The sequence below is a fragment of the Castor canadensis genome, chromosome 4 (assembly GCF_047511655.1).
Source record: "Castor canadensis chromosome 4, mCasCan1.hap1v2, whole genome shotgun sequence".
NCBI lineage: Eukaryota > Metazoa > Chordata > Mammalia > Rodentia > Castoridae > Castor > Castor canadensis.
The window spans coordinates 28,330,447-28,352,783 of record NC_133389.1 but is presented as its reverse complement, the minus strand read 5'-3'; the positions used below and the strand labels follow the sequence as shown (position 1 = coordinate 28,352,783).

Below are 22,337 nucleotides of genomic sequence, written 5' to 3'. Positions count from 1 at the left end.
AAGTACCTCCCCACTCATCTGTCAACTGAAGAGAGGTTGTACCTCAAGGTTGAAAAGTGCCAAGAATGTGTACACAGTTACATATTGTAGCAATTTTAGTAGTAAACCTCTTTAGGTTTTCTCCCAATTAAAAATGTTGATGAAATTATGCTAGCATCTGGGCCATTCAGTGTCAAATAGGATAGTACACTTCAGCTTTTGTTGCATTCCAAAGCATGTCTCAAGAAAGCAGTCTGCTAGCCAGAGCAATACTGATTCATCCACAAACAGAGCTCTTGCAAGGCACAAAACAAGTCTGGGTGACCTAAAGTTTCTAAATTATTTCACGACAATAAGTAATTGTGAGATTGTTTTGCCCAGTATTTTTCAACAGGGCCTTTAAAAAACAAAGTATTTGCTTTTTGACTAAAAGTGAATTGTTAGAGTAAGCTTGAATTTCACCTTCTAATCTGTTGTTGTATACAACACAGAACTTATCCCTTTGACCACTTATTTGGCATATGCAAGCTATGCAATAAACTAAAATGCATAACGAGGACAGTGCTTGTCTGTTATGTAAGCAGGGCCTACTTGCAAGGGGGTAGGTCAGGCTTTTTTGCATCATATCAAATTTAAAACAAAACACAAAGTTGCACTTACATAAATCAGACATACATGACAATTTTTTTGTATCCATGTAATTTAGGCACTGGACATGTAAATGTGATCTCCTTGGGGAAAAAAAAAGGTCAGTTTAAATTAAAATCATTAAAAAAAAATTCAAACTGGTCCCATAACAACATGGTGAATGACTCAAATGGCTTTTTTAATGCTAGGAGAACAGCTCACCTTTCACTGGTGACAACACTGCTGATACAGGTAGAGTAAACAAGGTAAGAAGTGTAAGCACACAAACATATATATATAAAAATCGACCAGAAACCACAGGACATTTAAGCAATGTTTTCTTAAGTAGAACTATTTTTTAATACTTTAAATAGACTAAAATATTTGGTGTGGGTGGGGGAAGGAAATCAGTATTTCACAATTTTAACTTGAAAACCAGCTGTAAGAAAGCCGCAGCTCATTGTTTAATAGTAATGAAAAGGAATCACATCGTTCTTCTGACAGTTACAAGAGGAAGGCTTACGAACACATCTAACGTCTCTGTCACAGTGCGCAGAGGATGCAGACACCAAAGACTACCAGTGGGTAACAAGAGCAGAGTGCACATCCATCACATTGCATTACAAAGTTGATGCCATCTTAGAAAACCCGCAGCTCCCAAGCTCCATGTTCTAGCTTGTAAGCACTTTGGGAGTAAGAGGACCTAAGACTCGAGAACAAACAGTTCAGCATTTGATAATTTCAATACAATGTTCACCAAGAAGAAATATAATACTGCATTCTGGCCTCTTGAGCAGGACAGACTGGGACATCAATAGAGGCCAGGATCTCAAAGGACATGTTTTCCCTCATGAGAAAAGAAATCCAAACGACACTCTGTTATTTACTGTGAAAAATTGAATTTCATCTGACGTACACTTACATATGCACAGATTCTGAAGAACTCAGCTATTTAGCTGCCCCTTCTCTGTTCCACTAAACAACCAGTTACATTATCTGGGTCAGTAAGCGTTAAGTCTCACCACCATGTTGATGCTTTTAGCTATTACTTGTTACAAAAATCCATGTCTCATCCACAGCAGTAAGTGACTGAAAGACATGTATCTCGAAAATGTTGATGGCCACAGAGCAGTTGAACATAGCAGCAACTACGGCCATGTTAGGAAATGAGGCTAAATTGTAAGAGAACCTAAGGTGGTCAACTTTTCATGGCATACCTGTCTGAGAGTCCCACAGCAAGGAAACCCCTTGGTCCCAAGCATGCCAGGGCAGTTGGTCACCTTAAGAATATCACTCATTCCTTCCCTTACTGTTACTACAGAAAAGGATGTCCAAGAGCATAAGACTACTTTTAAGGACACAATCAGTCCCCAAAACATTTTAGTCCACTTAGCTAATGGCTAGTTCCTCCAAACTTGCTAAAAGATTATGAAGTCCAGAAATAACTTATTTACAGGTGTTAACTTTTTATGAATATTTCTAAGTTACCAAGCAAATTTCTGAGTTACCAAGGGTAGCACCTCAAAGCATACTCCTGAAACCTATTTTCACACAAATCTTCCAAAGGTTCTTCTGGCTTTGTCCAGTTATATAGTATTTTACTTATTATTTTTGAGATTTTCAGAGCTCAATGAATACTCAGTTTTGTATGTCTTTTTTCATATTTTTTTTTTCAGGTGAAAACATTCAATGCCAGCTATTACCCACATTCTTACGTCATATATTGAAAAGATGGCCAACTGGAGATATTTACAAAGACCCAGAATCACATTACTTTTTACTGTGCTCTACCAGAAGGGCTGGCCTTGGGGGAAAATGGCAAAAATAGTCATATGTGAACATATTAATTTTGCCTCCAGTGCTGTGATCTGTTCAACGACTGTAGCCTTCCTTTCATCTTCATCACCACAAGTTTTCTTGTTTGCCCTCTTGTATAAAATGTTTAGTGCCACAGCATCTCTATTACTAATAAAAGGATACAAATATTTATGCTTCAAAAGTCAGTCAAAAAAGCAAAAAATGAAGCCTGAGATAAAGTTGGTCTGTAAGAAATGCCCAATTTGGGTTCTGCATTTTGCCAAGAAAGCTTTTTTAAAATTAAAAAATCATGCATATTACTTAATTGCTACAGTGTGATAATTATTTCTCCTGATTTAATCTGTGTGTGGATTAGTTACATAAACCATCAAATGACTACATTCTTCAGGACATTTATTCACCACAAAAGTACCCTATTCTTTCTCCCCACATTTCTTTTAGTTTGAACAACCCAAGAATGTGAATAATGAAAGAAGCAAACATATTTTCTTAGTGACTTATGGAGAAAAAAGGAAAATTTAGTGGAAGAACAAAGACTTCAATAAGCTTTCATTCCTACAGACAAATGCTAAGAACCAACTTTATGCTACAGTATTGTAAAGGGCAGAACTTAATATAGAACTAGAAATGTGGCGAGTTACCTAGTGACTAACACTAAAAAATAGCCAGGAACTTTACAGTCATAGGGAGAAAGAACAGTTGATTACGAAACAGAAAATATGTAGTATCTAAGTATTTTTAAAAGTTCACTTGTATCCTTAAATCAATATGTGATGGACTTCATTGTTCAACACTCATCTTTAATTAGAAATAGAAAGCAAACTACCATCTCCCATCCAAAAAGAGAAAACTGCAAGTTTTGGGTAAGAGCTGGGTTTTGTTTTTGTTTTTGGGACAGGGGGAGAACTCCATTTTCCCTAAAAAAAATGTAGTCCTCTGTGTAGAGGTAATGAACCTCTATCATCATGGGCATACTCTTCCAAGGGATCCTGTATCTTAAGCAATAGTGAAACTTTGGGCCTCATGGCACCAAGCCAACCGATGCTGAAGTTACTCTAGCCAGGTTCTCTGTGGGTCAGGGATGCAGGGAACCTTGGGAAATCCATTTCTGTTGAGCTCGGCTAAGAAAAATCTCGTCTGAAACACCTTCTTTTATCACTAGATACAGGAGAACTTGACCTTACAGTGGTTACTTCCTAGGTATGTTAAGCAGCATTCTTATGGGGAAAGAGAAAGGAACTAAAGTGGAGCACATGCTAACTTTAAAAAAAAAAAAAAAAGTTAACCCTAAGTTAGTACATTCCAGAGACCACGAAATGAGTAATAACCTAGTGAAGGGCTATATGGCAGAGCTTTTCCTGCTGCTGACGAATTTGCTTATGATTCTTGTCAAGATGGCTAAAAATGGTGTACTAACTGAATAGCCAAATTAGGACTCTGCAAGATTTAAAAAAAAAAAAATTACACTGATTGTCATGAAAGGAAAATGTCTGAAAGCAAATTAGTAACTTTTTACTGAGATCTGACATTTAAACAACAGAATAATTCACGACTGTTAAAATGACCCCAACTGTTAGTTTTTCTGAGTGTATATGTGCATATAAACTCATATCCACACACCACGTACTTTCCTACTAAAATGTTTGAGGCAGTTCTGTTATCAAGTTAGCTGCAATATCCAAGATAAAACAGTTCGTATTCAAGAAATTACACGAGACCAGTTCTTACAAAGGCTATCATGAAACTATCTAGTACAGCTCACATTTGCTGGCTGAGGCTCAAAACACAGGAATTCCACCCCAGGAGATAATTTGTCCCTCAATCTTCTCCCCCAAAAACAAAAGGTAGTTTGAACAAACAAGATATTCACAAAAACTTGCAAAGGTAAAAAAGGAACTCAATGGCAGGATTCTGACATCTGGAGACTGTGTATCATTATCATCTTCATTGTATTAAATACAAAATATCCAATATGCCCCAAGTTGGACTACAGCTGCTATTTTAGGGAAAATACTGGCTCCAATAACCAGAAAATTTCATAAAAAATATAGCTTAAGATCTGATAATCTGCTACTTAACAATCACAAAGACATTTAACTGGATAGAATTCTGAAGCCATCTGTAAAATTAAAGGGGTAGACCAATGAACAATACTGACTTTCCTAGTAAAGAAGTGAGGACATGGTGTACAAAAAGCACCTCCTTTTTGGGTAACAGTAAGGTTCAAAAGGGAGAGACATTCTGATGTATACAAATAGAACATGGTTGACAGAGGAAAGGGCAGCTAGCAGGTACCACTTGGATTATATTGTCAGGAGAAGAAAAAAATTTCAAAAATCCAGTTGAGGAATACAAAGGATTCAGCAAAGTAAAACACATGAAGGTAAGGAAAATGGGAAATAATTTGATATATCTAAACAGCAATGCCTTAGATCAGAGTAAGATGCTTCTCCACAGATTACTGATTTATCTAAAGAGATACTTGGTGAAAAGGACTGGAGGCATGGCTCAAGTGGTAGAGCATCTGTCTGAAGAGATGCTTGGGGAAATCAATGTCATGGGGTGGGGGGGCACAAATGGGCAAATTGGAATGTTCCACTATTATAGCAAAGACTACACACAAACAGATTTTAAGTACAGTGAAGATTGTCTTCTGTTATTTTAAATCGCACTATCAACCCATCTTACTCCTAGATGAAGAGGATGTCTAATACAGAATAAATATTCCAAGTATTTAGTAATTTTTTAAAAAACAACAGATTTTAAAGGTATATATGGACAGCTGTTAGAAGAGGTAGAGAAACCAACTGGGTATATACTTTTTTATTGGATTTTAACTAGCAAGAGATTAGACTGATTGTTTTTCACTTTCAAAGTCTTTAAGTCATGATGAAGTTGACAACAAAGGCACAAATAAAGTGAAATTAAAATAATTTTTAAAAAGGAGACAATTTGACAATGTTTAAAAGGCAGATGAATGAAACAAAACTGCATATGATTTAAGATAAAAAATTTAACTAGATGTTAAATAATCTGCAAATATACTTAGTACACAGAGTAACAGTACAGAATTAGATTTAGCTTTCCAGAAAAATTAGGCAGATTTACTTTCTGGCAAAGCGACAGGTCCTGAGAGCAACAGTAAACCCCCACAGGTCTAAACCCTGATTGAGGGCAAGGACCGTATGCTAGGCATCATTTTATTACTCGACATCTATCACAGTGACTGGGTAAACAACAGGCATCAATATGTGTTCACTGACTGAATGTACACCATAATGTATAGTCAGCATAATCGGTATGGTTCAGACCTTATCAGGAAAGCTTCTTTAAGTGGGATGAAATGAGCACAACTTAGTAGTACTCCCAAAGACTGGCCTAAATTCAATTATATTTTCTAATAAGTTCTAATGACTTCTCAAACTATTTTTAAAAAGCAATGAAACTTTTTTTTTCTTCAGAAAAAAACTTCAACATAAAATAAGCTGCCATTTATTGGACCAAAGTCGGTGGAGACTCCATCAGCCACCAAGCCCTAGGCCAGCCCTGCAGTGCCTCTGTAGGGTCTTTGAGAAAACACCAGACAGCCAGCATAGCCATTCAGTTCTGAGGGTGCTTCACAAACAACACTGACAATACTGTGGAGAGTAAATTCTATATAATATTGCTAACTAAATCAGGACAAAATTCAACAGAGAGGAAACTCAATCAGTTGGAATAAAAAAACACCACTATAAGGGGGAGGGATAAACAAAAGCTAGGCCACAGTTGAAAAAAACAGAATGAAAAAGAGTATCTCATTGAAATGCAAATATGATCATTAAACATGTTCACAGAAAGTAATCACTGCCATGATAAAACTGACTGTTCAATACAAAAGGTGTTTTCAAAGAGCTCAGTCCCAGTTTCATATTGAATAGAAAAATCCCCCTGAATTGTGGAGATGTGCCCTATGGTTGAAATGGCACAGCTAGCATCACTTCACCTGACATGTCAATACAAGATTAACTGCTAGCCACGCCTACCACTTCCAAGGTTGTTCTCCGCCACAGAACTGTACCCTAACATCAGGTACAAGTACATCAAACCTTCCAACGAAGGGCAGAGGTTCCACTGGTATCTCTAGCAGGCCTGACAATGGTAACATCTGGAATACTTACTCTAATCACAAGACTGGTAGTAGAAGTAATAATTAGTGGGTCACAGGAAGTCTGGAAACAAACAGCAGGTCACTAGTTGGTGAAAATTTGCTTAAGAAAGGGTTGTTAAATTAAGTGGTATTGACCTGGTGCAAGTAAGAAATTTTTATAGCAAAGGTTTGAAGAAGATGATATATTAGTGAGGATGACACGAAGCAGTCTATCACAAAATAAGGCCACCTTCAACATATTATAAACTGCAGAACCATTCTGATCGTCAAGTCTGTATCTGTGTAGAGGTTTCTGTGTAAAGCATGACCACCTAAGAGTGAGTTGCCTTTAGCATGAGCCTTCACGCTTGATGCTGTTCCCTTCGCCAGTAGTGCTCATCTCCCTTGGCTCTTCACATGGCTTGCTCCTTCTATGCCAGGCGTTAGCTCAAGCATCATGTCCTCAGAGGCCTTCTTGATGTCCCACCTGAAGCATCCCATCTGCTATTCTCTAGACAGTACCCTGTTATCTCCTTCATAAACACTTAAGATGATTACAGGTTACATCAACTGCTGTCTCAGCAAAGGCAGGAACTGGAGCTGTCTTGTTCACCTTTACCCAAAGGCTAAGAAAGTTCCTGGCACATAACAGGTGAACAATAAATATTTGTTGGATGAATAAAAAATTATTATACCAAATTTACATGAACACACACACATATATACACACAAATATAGGAAAATGGGGAATATCCGATAGAAAATAACCAAATGCTCAAAGTATCGAAAATGATACCTGTACATATAGGTGAATGTGGTTTCAAAGAACAAGTACCAAAGGTATCTATCTCCAAAAATATGAAAATTCACGAAAAGGAGATTAGGAGTGGTTATTTTCCATTTCTACTGAGATGCAAACAAGAAGATATGTTTACACTGCAATGAGTCAACATTAGACATAAGTATCTGCTGCAGAACAGACTACCAACAGAGCTGCTGGAATCTCTCACTGCAGAGCAAAGTATGGTCAACCACATACCCAGGATTAGTTAAGAACAGGTCAGACCGCAGGTAATTATAAGCTAAAAAACCTGCTAAGCGACTTCTTTCCCAATCTTTAAAATTCTAAGTTCATAATTATGTAAAATAACATTCAATTTATAAATTGAATACAACATACTTTAAAAATAGATGGCCCTTATCTGCTGATCATACCTCAGCATCACTTCGCTAGATATTATGCAGAAGCAATTACATTTACAAAAGGTCCGTTTCAATAATACAACCTGGTAACTAAGTCAAATGAAGCTGCTCAAATCAAAGAGCAGAAAATCTGCTGCTGAAATATTTTAAAATACCTTTTAAAAAGGGGTATTTTATTACTAGATTGGCTGTTTAAAAAGGATAAATATACTGAAATACTTCTAGCATATCCCTGAAAACAATTATACTGCCACTTGTGCATTTTTTATGAAGTGGAAGGTTAACTCAATAGACTGCTGGGTTATATAAGTCAATTATTATCTGTTGAAATCTGGTTGTAAGTCAAAAGGACTTATGCCATATGAACTTTATGAACCCAGAATTTACTGGCGGCAGCAGTTACCAGTGCAATGATGTCACGCGGCACTGTTTTGGTATCAGAACAAAAGCGGGATGAAGAAAAGAGGCTGGGAAAGGTTTTCAGTAAGGTTTCCTCATAATGAGATTTAGCAGTAAATAAACACAAAAAGAGTGACTGTTAAGCTCCACTGAACACATTAAGGTCAAGGATTTCAAAAGTTAATCCATTTTTCTTCCCCCAAGAGTTTATTTTTGGTAAAAGGCAGAAAAATTAGTTTTTCTACAAGGAAAATCTGCTTCTAAATGATAATTTGAAAATCTTGATATATATATTATATATTAAAAAAGACACACAAAAATAACGGAGAAGTGGGAATAACAGATTAGGTACTGTAACTTTATAAAGGCTTGCCTAGGTCGAGAAGCAGCGCACGCGCACACACACACACACACGCACACGCACACATCTCATTTATGCAAACTAAAATGTAGATAAACAGCACAATACTGCAATACTGGATCATGATACATTACCTGTACACATAACTACTACTGTCATTAATAAACCTTTGGGACACTCAGTCTTATGCCCAACAAGACATCATTAAGTCTTTAAATCTTCTCTTCCCCCTTTTTGGGAGGGCATTTCTAGACACTAATTTTCCCATCTAATATTCAAATATAGGAAACAGATTCCACAAGGTGCTTTAATTGATGAGACCTCAAGTGCTGTTTTCTCTTTCGAATTTTTGGATAGCAAACAGTCCATGGGGACCATACACAAATACTATGACAGAAGAATTGTTACATTAAGTCTTTTGATGGGACTTGACTGGTGAAGCATTACGACATGCTTGAGCAACGCACTGAAGGGGATCCCATCTGAGTTAATACTTTGTCCAACCACTGTAGAGGTCCATTCAGATGAAGTTCAATCCAGCAAGGAGTACTTGTTACTGTCTGCCTTCTGTTTGAAAGAGTACAAAAAATAAAAATAAATTATGAAATTAAAGGTTGCATATACTAAAATCTAGTTTCTTTTGAACAATTACTAATTTTGTATATCTGATTATTTTGAAAAAGTACTGATCTTCTAAGTCAAATTACTCCAATGAGTTCTATCTTAAAGATTTATAAAAACATTCTTTTCTCCTCAAATTAAAATTAGTATGTTAACATTATTATTTAACCATAACCTAAAATGGGACAGCTCTGAGAGAAAAAGTAGGCAGTATTAACAGTCAGGGCAGTGGGAGAGATGTAAGTAGGAAGACTGTCCCAAGCAAACTCAGACATATGGTCACCCCACTTGTTTGACCACAGAACAGACACTCAAATGTCAAATGGAGTCTGAATGGAACAGGTTTCAAATGTAGAGTATATCAAAACAAAACAGAATTTTGACCTAAGCTAAATCCTTACCACCGAATATTAGGACTAGAGTTGAACTTTTCCTTACAGAGTCAGTGAACATTTCCTTTAGCAACATCTTTCAGGTTTCTGATTAAAATACCACCACCATCTAGCACTTAGACAAAGAGACTACTCCATGCCATCTTGTTATTCCTAAGCACTAATTTTAGTTTGATCTTATTTGCTATATAGACTAAGTAAATAAATGTACTTTTGTTTCTTCAGCATCTTGCCTTTCAAACATTAGGAAAGTCCATCCATTATCAACTCATCTCAAACGAATAACACATGTCCAATATAGTTTAAAATTGTATTTCTAAGGGCGTGATGTTCTGTAGCAGAGGATATCAGCATCCCACTATATCTTTCAGATTTTCAGTGTGCTCTAGACAATTTTCACATGCAGGTACCTGAATTTCTATGCCTGAGAACTGCTCTGTTACACCCATATGTACAGAAGGCTAGCAGTGCCAGCATTCTGTATTATTAATGTCGGCTGACATAATAATAATGTCGGGTAACAGAAAAGAAGGGGGACTTACTCAACTGGTCTCAGCTTATTTGTACATCCTTATTTTTCTCTACTCTAAGCTAAATGCAATTCTACTATCAGGATTACAATTTCCCACCCACACATTCCTATCTATTGGAATCCAATGCATCTTTTAGAGCCTATATCATTTCCCATCTCTACTAGGAAGCCTTCCCCAGGTTGTAAGTGAAAACATTTCTACTTTTATGCACTGACACACCCATTAAATATACCCCTTTTATAGTAGCTAGCACTTTGCATTATGTCAAAATGCACATTTTAATTCTATCTTCTATAAAGCCAGCACAGAAATTGGATAGTGTGGAATCCAGAAGCCTTCAACTTTCTTTTATTATTTTACAGAAAGATCTGCTGACCCCACAACTTCAATGAAAATAGATCTATAAATGAACTCTAGAACATGCAAAGAAATGGAAAAAAACAATTACTTTGCAGAAATTTAAGAACTGAATATGTGTATTTTTCATACCGATATTCTGCTCCCCACCCTTTCACAAAACTCATTCTTATGGTGCACATTCTAGTTAGCTGATACACGGCCTCAAAACCCTGATTAACAGACTGAGCCAGAAGAGCAGCAAATTCCTGGTTGTTAAAGATCTTCAGGTTACAGCCTAGGATTGAAAAAAAGTGAAAGAAACTGTGAAAACAGGATCATGATTAGAAAACAACTCTAAAGGGCTGCAGGGCATGCAAATCAGTTCCTGACTCCCGAGGTGACTCGCAACTAGATGAACTAAGCAATTGATGCAAGAGGTTATTTACATCATTGAGCTCATACCTGGTGGAATTTTACACACTGTTGCAGGGTGCCAGCCGTACCTCTGATTACAATTGGGGCTCTGCACAAAGATTGCACTGTCACTTAGGCACTCAGCAAAAACTTCCCCACCTATGTAATATAAGCGCACTCCTCTTCCTAAAACAAAATACATATGTGGTTAGTTTTGAAACACTTACTACTTCAGTGTGACTTTGGGAAAGGCTTCTTGGAGGAAAACTAATGTAAAGAATTTCCATCACTTTCCACATCTATCCTTTTTTGAAATCTAAATCTGAAATACACCACTGTACATTTTTCTAACAATGATTCTGTTGATTTTTAAAATATGTGCTAATTAAAAATATTTAAGCTATGTAAAGAAGTACATGGAAAGTCAGATAGCTTCACGCAAATTATGTGTCATTTTCAAATTAACTTTAAAAAAGGAGGACTACAGTTCAGGCTGGCTTGGGCAAAAAGCAAGACCCTACCTCCACAACAACCAGAGCAAAATGGGCTAGAGGCATGGCTCAAGTGGTATCAAGTGTGAAGCCCTGGGTTTAGTACTTCTTTCAGAAACTGACCAATCAAAAGACATACATGAAAAAAACTTAAAGGATTTAAAAAAACAAAAGAAACAACAAAAAACCCAGAAACACCACTGAGAGGCAGAGTTCTGTTCTGGCACCTGAGAGTTGACCCTGGTAAGTAAACATCTTGTTACTCAATTGCACACTGGATTAAGGGATTTTTCAGATGTAACTAAAGTAGAAAATCAGCTGACCTTAAGAAAAGGAGATTATCTTTGTGCTGCAGCAAGAGAAAACTAGTAAGACAACCAACAAGCCAGATATAACAGATAAACAAAGGCTGTTATAATATTCTCTTAAGACTGAAATATTTGTAAAAAACAACCAATCATGTACTTGGCAATCAGGAAATCAAAGTACAAAAAGTACATTTTTTCAGGCTATGTTCTCTGATCAAAACCATATGATAAAACTAGAATTCAATCTAAAATTACAGCAACCTATGATTTTGTTTAGAGACATGAATAGGATAGAGAAAGCTCTGTTTATGCAAATCCCCAATTAAAACACAAAAACACAGGAAATTGTATCGGGGCTATAAAAAAAATTTAAAAACACAAAAGCAGAAAATTAACAACTGGGTAGAGCATGGATCAAGTGGTAAAGTGCATGCAGGGGACCCTGGGTTTGATCCCCAGTACAAGGAGGGAAGTACAAGAGGTAAGTCACCATCATTTTATAGTATCAAAATTACACTTTGATACTCAGCATTATTTTTCACAGAGGTAATGGTAAATTCAAAACCAGAAGCTACCTTGTTACAAGAAGTCACTCTGAGGTGATGAGAATGATGCCCAGTTATTAGTCTCTCAAAACTTCTTTAAAAATCTCATTGTAAAAACAAATGCCAAGGATTCCAAAGGGTTTTGGATTATATTTATGGAAACTTAAATATGAAAATTAAATACTAGAACTGAGACTGAAAAAGTATAAATTCATTTAAAAAAATCACAATAGCCTATTACTTATTAATGTAAATAATGTGTTTATGAAAAAGTAAAAAATTTTTTTCCAATGTAAAAAAAAATTGAGGAAGTGGCAGTGTTTCAGTTTCAAGTTTCTTTAATGTCTGTCATAACAGAAGAACAGGATTCTTATATCACCTCTACATTTCATCTTGTACACAACCATATACCACACAGTCACTGCATACCTTGGAGAAAATGAGTGAACATGGCAAATAGCGTTATAGTACCATTAAGGAAAAGTCTCATCTCACAAACTTACTGAAAGGGTTTCTGGGACTGCCAGATTTGTAGGACAAATTATTTTGAGATTTTCTGAATTATATTGTCAGTTCTTGTTTTAGGTATGTGGCCTCAGATTAATAGTGAGTAAATCTGATTCATGAACTCAATTGAAGGGAAAAAAGTCAAAAGATATAAACTGAAAAAAAAAAATTCCTGACTGTAAAAATCAAAACTCCAAAATCTGAACCTGCTAATTTATAAATATATTTATTGACGGACTTTCTACTATCAAGGATGTTGGATACATAGTAAGTCTGAGAAAAGACCTTGCAGATTGAAGAAGCACCAGGATCTATGAGAGCAGTGAGGCTGTGCACTTAACTATAACAGCATTTAGCTGAGGGAAGGCTGGGTTTTTTATACACAAGCCACATTATCAGTATATTGCATAGGTTTCTCACACAAGGAAAATAAAACATACCTATATGTCTTCTGGTCATTTCTACTGTAGCATTTCGGTTAACGTTGGAGAGCAAACCTAGGCAGAACCTCTCTGAATTTGATGGATCCGTAAAGCCATCTACAGTGAGTGAGGGCTGTGATGCATGGAAGGTCTCTCCAACCCTCTGGTTTAATTCATAATAAGCTATTGAACACCAAAATGCAGGTTCTGAGTAGGTAACTGGCTGCAAATCTGGGGGGGGAAAAAGTACAAGGAAATGGTGAACAATTCAAGATGTAAACACATTGAATATCATTATCTTTACATGCTCTATACAGCAGACACAGGCAACAGTTCAGGAAGGAGATCTAATATCTCTATCAGTTTTCACAGATCATACCAGATTTTCAAATTTCCCCCATCTCATTAAATACCACTTTATTTTGGATTATTTGTCTTATCGGTAGTTTCAGTCTAGTTCCTGGTCAAATACAAAACAACCATAGACAAAAGTAAGTCAACTTTCCACACTAAGATGCACATCCAAGATGCACCATGAAGGTAATTTTTGGTTAGGATAAAAGTATAAAATTGGAGCAAAGATTAATGGATCAAAAACTGTAAAAAAAAGTGTCATAATAAAAGGATACAAAATATGACCTTTTTTAAACATTTGTCTGTTTTGACTTGGTGAGTTACCCTAGCTACAAAAAAATAGAAAACTCATGCATATATAAGAACCAGGAAGTAGCAAATCACAAAGAGTATGCAGGTTGAAATAGAATATGGAACCGAGACTACTTGTTTCACAGGAAAATGAGGATTGCTTGTATTTAACTCCTGCAATTTAAACTGAAACATATCCCAAAGAATATTATAAAGGATCTAAAAAAAAAAAAACCTGACAGCTTTATAGAATAAATTCCAAACATGAAGACACTGAAGAAAAATTATGAACCACCAAGATTCATCATCAGGACCCAAAACAAACACACACACACACACACACACACACACACACATATGTAAATCTCCCATAGCATGTATATACATTTGTGTGATGTGTATGTATGTGGCCATATATACACATACCTCTTACATTAACTGCCACAGCACTATATTAATAATCAGAAACATACCCATAGACGTGTATCCACATTAGGTTATATGATTTTTCATGAATAAAGAACATGCATTCAGTGATTTTAAAAGATTATGTCTTATACACTCATGAGTGCCAGTAAAACACTTTTAGTAATTTTGAAACACAATATCAATCTTTTTTTAAAAGCCCTGATTAAACAACTGTGTAATGTGATTTGTTGGTATTCCTTTCTCATACACACAACAACTAATTTTCAGAGAAGCCTTTTCTTAAGTAGGAACCATGAAAAAACAGTGTGAAGTATTTGCACCTTACCCAAGCTATGATTGACAGGAGACAGGGTAGTGGGAGACAGTTCTGCTGGAGAGCCTAAAACACAGGGAGAAAAAATGAAGATAGATATTGAAGGATGTCCAGAACTTCTAATTAAGTAATAATAAAACTGGTTTTATCTGGCTGCAGTTATCATAAATAATACACAGGTAACTTAAATCCCAAGAGTTCAAAATACACTCCATTTTAGTTTAATTTGGGGAGCTTCAATATATAAAAGGTACAAAAGGGTATAAGCAGTCTTGTCTTCTCACCACCCAGTTCCCCTCCCAAATGAATCCACTATTGAGGTTCTTGTATAGCTTTCCAAAATATTCTATGAACCAAATATAAACAAATATATTTCTTTTGTGTCTTCTTTATATGCAAATGGCAACCGTTCTGAAATTCTGTATTACTTATTTATTCTATCAAAACCTGTTCATATTGATGTTTCCCTACTACTTGTCTGTCTATCATTTAGTGGCTTAATATTATATCACAATACATTATGATTACATAATGGTGTATATTTAGGCTACTTCTGATTTTTGGTTTTAAGTCATTGCAAGACTGCAATGAGTAATCTTATACAACCATATCTGAAAGATACTTTTAACAGAGAACCTGCCAGGTCAAAGGGCTTGTGAATTTGTAATCTTGATAGATTTTTGTAAAATTATTATTCCCAGAGGTTATACCACTTTATATTCCCTGTAACAACACAAATGGTGAGAAGATGCCCATAGTGCAACCAGTAACAATCAAAACATGGTCTTATCAAGTATAGTTTTTAATTCATATTTCTCTCATAAGTGACACAAAAAAAGCTTTACTCTCCTTTACTTGTATTTCCTTTTTTGTGAGTCTGTTCTTTTCTTTTGCCCATTTTCTTAACTGATTTGCGGCAGGCTCTTTATGTACTGAGATACAAATATTTAGCTACCTGTCTTATAACTCAGTTCCAATTCTAACCATGAAGCACTTACTGAGGTTCAAGTCACCATTTAATAAAAGAGTAGTGAGAATGGGCATTTTTATCTTCCTCTTTTTGTAATGCTTCTAGTATTCTGCTACTAAGCACAACTGGCTTTTAAGCTGAGAAATAAAATTTCTTATTCAAGACTCTGCACTGATGGTTTCAAGCTAGACTGATGAGTATTATTTTCCGAGTGATGTTGTAAGGGTCTGTGATCAATGTTATGACAATTTAGAAGCTTTGTCTTTTTCTATGCTTTGTACCAGCTGAAAAGTTGTGTTTTAACAGCACATTCTTTAAAAGTTTAGTAAAATGTTAACTGACAATTTTCTAGGGTTTACTTAGAGGTTTCTCTATTTCTTCTATGAAAGTTGTTTTGTTTCTTAGGATAAGTTTTATTAAATTCTGTTTTCTTAGAAAATTATCCAATGCATCCTGTTGTAAGTAAACAATGTAATCTAGAAGCACATAAATACACAAAGTAAGAAAATCAACAAGACAGACAACAGAAGAAAAAAATTAACACCATTTCACTCAATACCATGCCACTAAATTTTAAAGCACGTTATATTTGCCAAATAATCTTATTATAATTACAAACACAGGACAGATTTTATGATTACCATTCTTTCAACATTTAGGGAAGGTTATCAAGAGCATGGCCTCCATATAGCTCCCAAGCTTCAAATGCACATTACGGCACACATGTAGAATAAGGGAGGTCTGACCACTTTATGTACCTCTCTGACATATACCACTACAACCAAACATAAAATGTCAGATAACAAAGGTGAAATGGCAGCCCCCAGATAAACAGACAAATCAGAAAAAGAAAACAGGTGATGAGTATTTTTTAAGATGACAGAATGCTCTCCTGTAACACAATTAAGTTATGTTCTTTCTTTGTTCCTTAGTTTAAAAAATCTGTTGGCAAGTCACAACAGGTATAACTAAGAAAGGTCAAAACATATTTAGAACAATGAACTAAAATTCAATGCTGTTTCCTGAAGCAGATATAAAATAAACAAAGCTACTATTAGAAATGAAGGAAACTGCCCAATTATCCGTATCTTTTAACTGTTTACTCCTCGAATAAATACTCATTAGAAATGACCAGTAGGGCCAGGAGTTGAGTAAGATCTGACAAATTACAAAAAGGTACAGTATAAAAATTTTAAAGAAGCAAACACTTTATTAGTTAACAGAAGTTTAAATAACTCATAACTAACCTATGGATTATTCATATATAAAATGCTGCTGCTAAAATCTGGCCTACCACAGGCCTTCTAGTTATGAACGATAATAAACATTCTTACTCTTATTATTATTCATCCAATTCACACCAGCAGGGTCTGCTATTTGCAGCTAAAACATCTTAAGAGAAATTCTTGGCATGTATCCATCACATCCAAGTTCACATTTTTGTAGGATACATTTTTCAAAGAGGGATTAGATACTTTTATAACCAAGTGCTGCAGTACCCTCCAAAAATGTTTAGTCTCACCAAGAACTTACGGGCTAGTATTTCTTTGCATTGTCACTACAGGCTGATGCCTATCATTTAACAAGTTTAAAAGAGGCGACTCTTTATCCTTCTTAATTCTATTTTTGATGCAAAACTGGTACAATCATATTCTTTTTATCCATTGTTTCCACCAGCTACTGTCTTCCTCTTGATGTGTAAGTTTTTAAATTTAGAAAGCAGTTCTTAGAACTGTCAGGCATTTGTAAATATTTCTCTGTTTTTTGGGGATCTGTTTTGGTATATGTTTCAAGATAAGATTAAATATATGCTCTTACATTAAAAATTTTTTATACTTTCAGGCTCACTGCAAAATTGAATTGAAAGTACAAAGATGTCCCATTTACCCCTGCCACCTCCTGCCCCTCACAATCTCAACTCACTATCAACATGCCCACACCATAAAAGTACGATTGTTCCAACCAATAAACCTGTGCTGATACGTCATTGCCATCACATCAAAAGCCACAGCCCACACTATGCTCACACCGGGTGTTGTGTTTTCTATGGGTTAACAAGCATGGCAACCCACAGCTCCTGGAAGCACAGGATGGCTTCACTGCCTCGGGTTTCACCTAAGCGATCCTTTCTTCTCTGGAGCCACGACATTTTTACCATCTCCATACTTTTGCCTTTTCCAGAAGGTCATATAGTTGGAACCTTACAGTATATAATGTTTTCTGTGGCTTGAGAGTTCATTTCTTCTTCTCCTCGTACGTCTAGATGTACCATGATTTATGCATTTATTCACCTACTAAGAAAATCTTGCTGGCCTCCAAATTTTTTGGCAATTATGAATAAAGCTGCTATAAACAACCATAATCAGGCTTTTGTGTGAATATTAGGTTTTCAACTAATTTATGTAAAAAAACAAGGAGCAAGACTTCAGGATTGTATGTTAAGTATATGGTTAATTTCATCTAAGGCAAAAATAACAATTAACTTTTTTATGAAGTAAAATATAGGATAACAAGTAAGCACAAGAACCTGAATTCAAGCCACAATATGACATATATATATATATATATATATATATATATATATATATATATATAATAACACAAATAGAGGAAAATGAATGGTATTACAGTGTCGTGAAGTTCTTATATTTTCTATGAAGCTGTAAAATATTACAACTTAAGTAAAAGTAGCCTTTTGGGTAAGAGATGCTAAGAACAATACAATCACTAGAACACCTTCTAAGAAAATAACATGAAATGTTATTGCTAAGTCGAAAGAGAACAGAATGGAATAAAACTTTAATCTACAGCAGGAAAACAGAATAGGAACAAAAAACAGGACAAACAGAAAATAAATAGCATAATGGTAACCTAAATTTAATGATATCAATAATTACTTTAAATATAAGTGAACTAAAATTCCCAATTAAAAGGTGAAGATTAGATTGAATAAAGTACATAATGCTGTCCACAATAAACATACCTTGACTATACAGATGCAGACAGACTGAAGGTGAAAGTATGAAAAAAAAAACACCATGTAATCATGAGATAAGAAAGATACAGGAATGTTAACACAAGATTTCATAATCAGGATCAACTTATTAGGGAGACATAGTAATTCTTAATGTGTACATCTAATAACAGACATTCTTTTTAACTATATATGAAACTCTCACTAAAAAAAGCCTGCAATCCCAGCTACTCAGGAGGTAGAGATTAGGAGGGTCATGGTTTGAGGCCAGTCCAGGCAAAAAGTTGGCAAGATCCCCATCTCAATAAATAACTTAAGTGTGGTGGTACCTACCTTTAATCTCAGCTGCACAGGAGGTGAAGACAGGAAGATTGAGATCCAGGCCAGCCCTGGGCAAAAAGCATGAGACCCTATCCAAAGCAAAAAAGGGCTGGGGGCATAGCTCAAGTGGTAAAGCAAGCACTAGGCCCTGAGTTCAAACTCTTGTACCTCCAAAATAATAGTCACAATACAAAAAAAAAAAGCCACATGTTATGGCAGAAAATAACTTTTAGATAATTTCAATGGACTGAAATCATATATGGTATGTTCTGGACCATAACAAAACTACATTAAAAATCAATTAGGTTGTATGAAGAGACTTGACTGATTTTTTTTGATTCTTAAAATAATAGTGCTTTAAATGTAGAATTCAATATTTTATACTTTCTTTAATAAAATCAAAAGTATTTAAACTTGAGCTGACATTTTTTCATGGATATTAAGGATGTAGCATTTGAAGGTTTTCTTTTACTTACATTTTTTACTTAGAAAAGAAAACTTTTTGGGTTGGATGTGATATAACTCAATGGTAGAATGCTTGCCTAGCATGCACAAGGCCCTGGGTTCAATACCCAGCACTGTAAAAATACATATGTATATTTTAAAAAAATTATCTCTTGTAATGTTGCTGTACTAAGGTGTGTCTTTAAAGAGTTTAATACTTGCACAAATGTCATGGCAGTGTAAAAGGTACGTTACCAAAATAAATGTTAATTTTTGTGATAACAAAAGTTAAAAAAAAAATCAATTAGGTGTTTAGAATAGCTCTACAAAAATTTTTTTTAAAAAACAAACTTTTAAATAACTAATGGGTCAAAGAAATCAGAGAAGGAATTAGAAAATAATTAAATGATAACAAAACCAATGTATGAAAATTTGCAGTATGAAGCAAAAATAAGGCTTAGAAGCAAACTGGTAACTGTCAGTGCTTACGCTAGGAAAGGAATTGCCAATCTAAAGTATACCACATGAAGGAAGAAAGAAAGAGTGTAACCACAAAGCATATGGAAGAAAACAATGTACAAGAGAAACAAATGAAATAGAAGAGATAAAGGCAACAGAAAACATTAGCAAGATAAAGGTGGTTCTTTGAAACTATTAACTAACAAGACATTAAGAATAAAACAGAGAAAAATCAAGTTACCAATATTACAAATTAAAGAAATAGGACATTATTATGACTTTTACAGATATTAAAGGAATAACAAATCAGATGAAATAAACTTGCTAGAAAATACAAACTACCAAATTTCATATGAAGTACAGAGTACCAATATACATTGTAACTCTAAATAATTCTCAATTTAATCAATACTGATCTTATATAAACTCTTTCAGAAAACAGAGAAAACGTTAAGTGGTTGGCAAGATGGCAGAGCCTTCTAACTCCATCAATGAGAAGAGTAACAAAGGAGGGATTGTATTCAGAAGAAAGAGGAAACCAGGAAAGAGGGACAGGACAGCTGAAAAGCACCACGAAACAAAAAAGCAACAGAGAAAATTAGGAAAGAGTTTGCAGATCCAGCCCCAGCTCAACGGCAGGAAGGAGAAGCTAAAGCCCCCCCAACATGTTAAGCTGGGTGGCCTCAAGGACATACTGGCAGACCTAGCTTTGGGACATGCCCACACCTCTTGCAATTACCTGGATGAACACAGATGCAAAAGTTCTCAGTAAAATACTTGCAAACTAAACTCAACAATACATTCCAAAGATCATACAACATGATCAAGTTGGTTTCATTTCAGGCATGCAAGGATGGTTTAGTATACACAAATCAATAGATGTATTATAGCACATAAACAAAATAGAGAACAAAAATCCTCAACATATACAGAAAAAGGCTTTGAAAAAATTCAACATCCCTTTATGATAAAAGTTCTGGTGAAACCAGGAAATGAAGAAACATACCTTAATATAATAAAGGCTATAGGCAACAAAATAATAGCCAACACATTACTAAATGGGAAAAAGCTGAAACAATTTTCTCTAAAGACAGAAACAAGACATTTTTTTCTACTCTTACTCAATATAGTGTTTCAGTTTCTGGCAAGAGCAGTAAGACAAGAGAAAGATTTTAATAAAAGGCAAACAAAAAGGAGAGGAAGAAATCAAATTACTCCTATTTTCAGATATATGATCTAATACATAAATTACCCTAAAGTCACTGCAAAAAATTAGTACATTCAGTAAATTCTTTCGCCAAAGTAGCAGGATACAAAAATCAGTAGCTTTTCTACATACCAACAACAAACAGGCAGAGAAAGAAATCTGGAAAACAATCCTATTCACAATAGCCTCAAAAAACAAAACAAAAAACCCTAGAAATAAATTTAACTAAGGAAGTAAAAGACCTCTACAGTGAAAACTATTAAATGCTATGAGAAAAAAAATTGAAGACACCAGAAGACAGAAAGACCTCCCATGTTGATAGACAGGCAGAATATTATGAAAATGGCTACTCTACCAAAAGCAACATATAGATTCAATGCAATTCCATTCAAAATCCCAATGACATTCTTCACATTAACAGAAAAACCAATCCAAATAGAATAAAAGACCCTGAGTAGCCAAAGCAGTCCTAACCAATATGAGCAATACTAGATGTATTAATACCTGATTTTAGATTATACTGCAGAGCCATAGTAACAAAAACAGCATGATTCTGGCACAAAAACCAGATATGCAGACCAATGGAATAGAATAAAAGATTCAGAAATAAACCCACACACCTATAGCCATCTAAACTTTGATAAAGGAAGCAAAAACATATAGTCCTTTCAACAAATGGTACTGGGAAAACTGGACATCCATATATAGAAGACTGAAACCAGACCCCTTTCTCTCACCCTAAACAAAAATCAATTCCAAATAGATCAAAGATCTTAATGTAAGACCTAAACTTTGAAACCATTCCTGGAAAGCAGGGAAAACACTTAAAGATATAGGTGTAGGCAATTACTTGAGCACATATCCAAAGGAATGTAAGTCAACACACAATAAAGAAACCTGCACACCCATGTGTATACCAGCACTATTTACAACAGCTAAGCCATGTAATAAGCCTAGGTGTCCAACAACCAATGACTGGATAAAGAAAATATGGTAGGGCTGACAGAGTGGCTCAAGTGGTAGAAAGCCTACCCAGCAAGAGTGAGGCCTCAAATTTAAACCCCAGCATCACAAAATACATACATACATACATACATACATACATACATACATAAATAAATATGGTACATATATATGCAATGGAGTATTCAACAATAAAGAATAAAATTATGTTATTTGCAGGAATGGATGGAACTGGAAATCATCTTGCTAACTGAGATAAGTCAAGCTCAGAAAGACAAATATCACAGGTTTTCACTCATGTGAAATCTAGACCTAAAAAAAAAAAACTATGGCATGATTGTAAAAGGGGGATTATTTTGGAGGGGGAGGAGCCATTGGGTGTGGGAGGGGGAAAAGGAAATGATGAGGGGGTGAATATGATTAAAATTATGTTATATACATATATATGTATATAACATATACATACATACATATATGTATATATATATATATGAAAATAGAATAATGCAACAGTGAAACTGTTA

At 35.1% G+C, this 22,337-nt stretch overlaps 1 protein-coding gene across 7 annotated transcripts in view; it reads right to left on the bottom strand.

The window, feature by feature from the left end:
• Nucleotides 1-938: 938 nt before the first annotated feature.
• The window catches only part of Smad2 (SMAD family member 2), an 85,353-nt gene continuing 63,954 nt past the window's right edge, over nt 939-22,337 (bottom strand). For 5 of the 7 annotated variants that reach the window (XM_074069862.1, XM_074069860.1, XM_074069863.1 and 2 more), the window contains 5 exons: nt 14,488-14,541; nt 13,107-13,319; nt 10,864-11,001; nt 10,552-10,696; nt 939-9,083 (listed from right to left, as the gene is read on the bottom strand). In XM_074069862.1, coding sequence (XP_073925963.1) covers nt 8,960-9,083; nt 10,552-10,696; nt 10,864-11,001; nt 13,107-13,319; nt 14,488-14,541 — 674 coding nt within the window. In that variant the 3' untranslated portion in view covers nt 939-8,959. The remainder of the gene's footprint in view (nt 9,084-10,551; nt 10,697-10,863; nt 11,002-13,106; nt 13,320-14,487; nt 14,542-22,337) is intronic. The other 2 variants (XM_074069864.1, XM_074069865.1) reach the window with 1 other exon arrangement.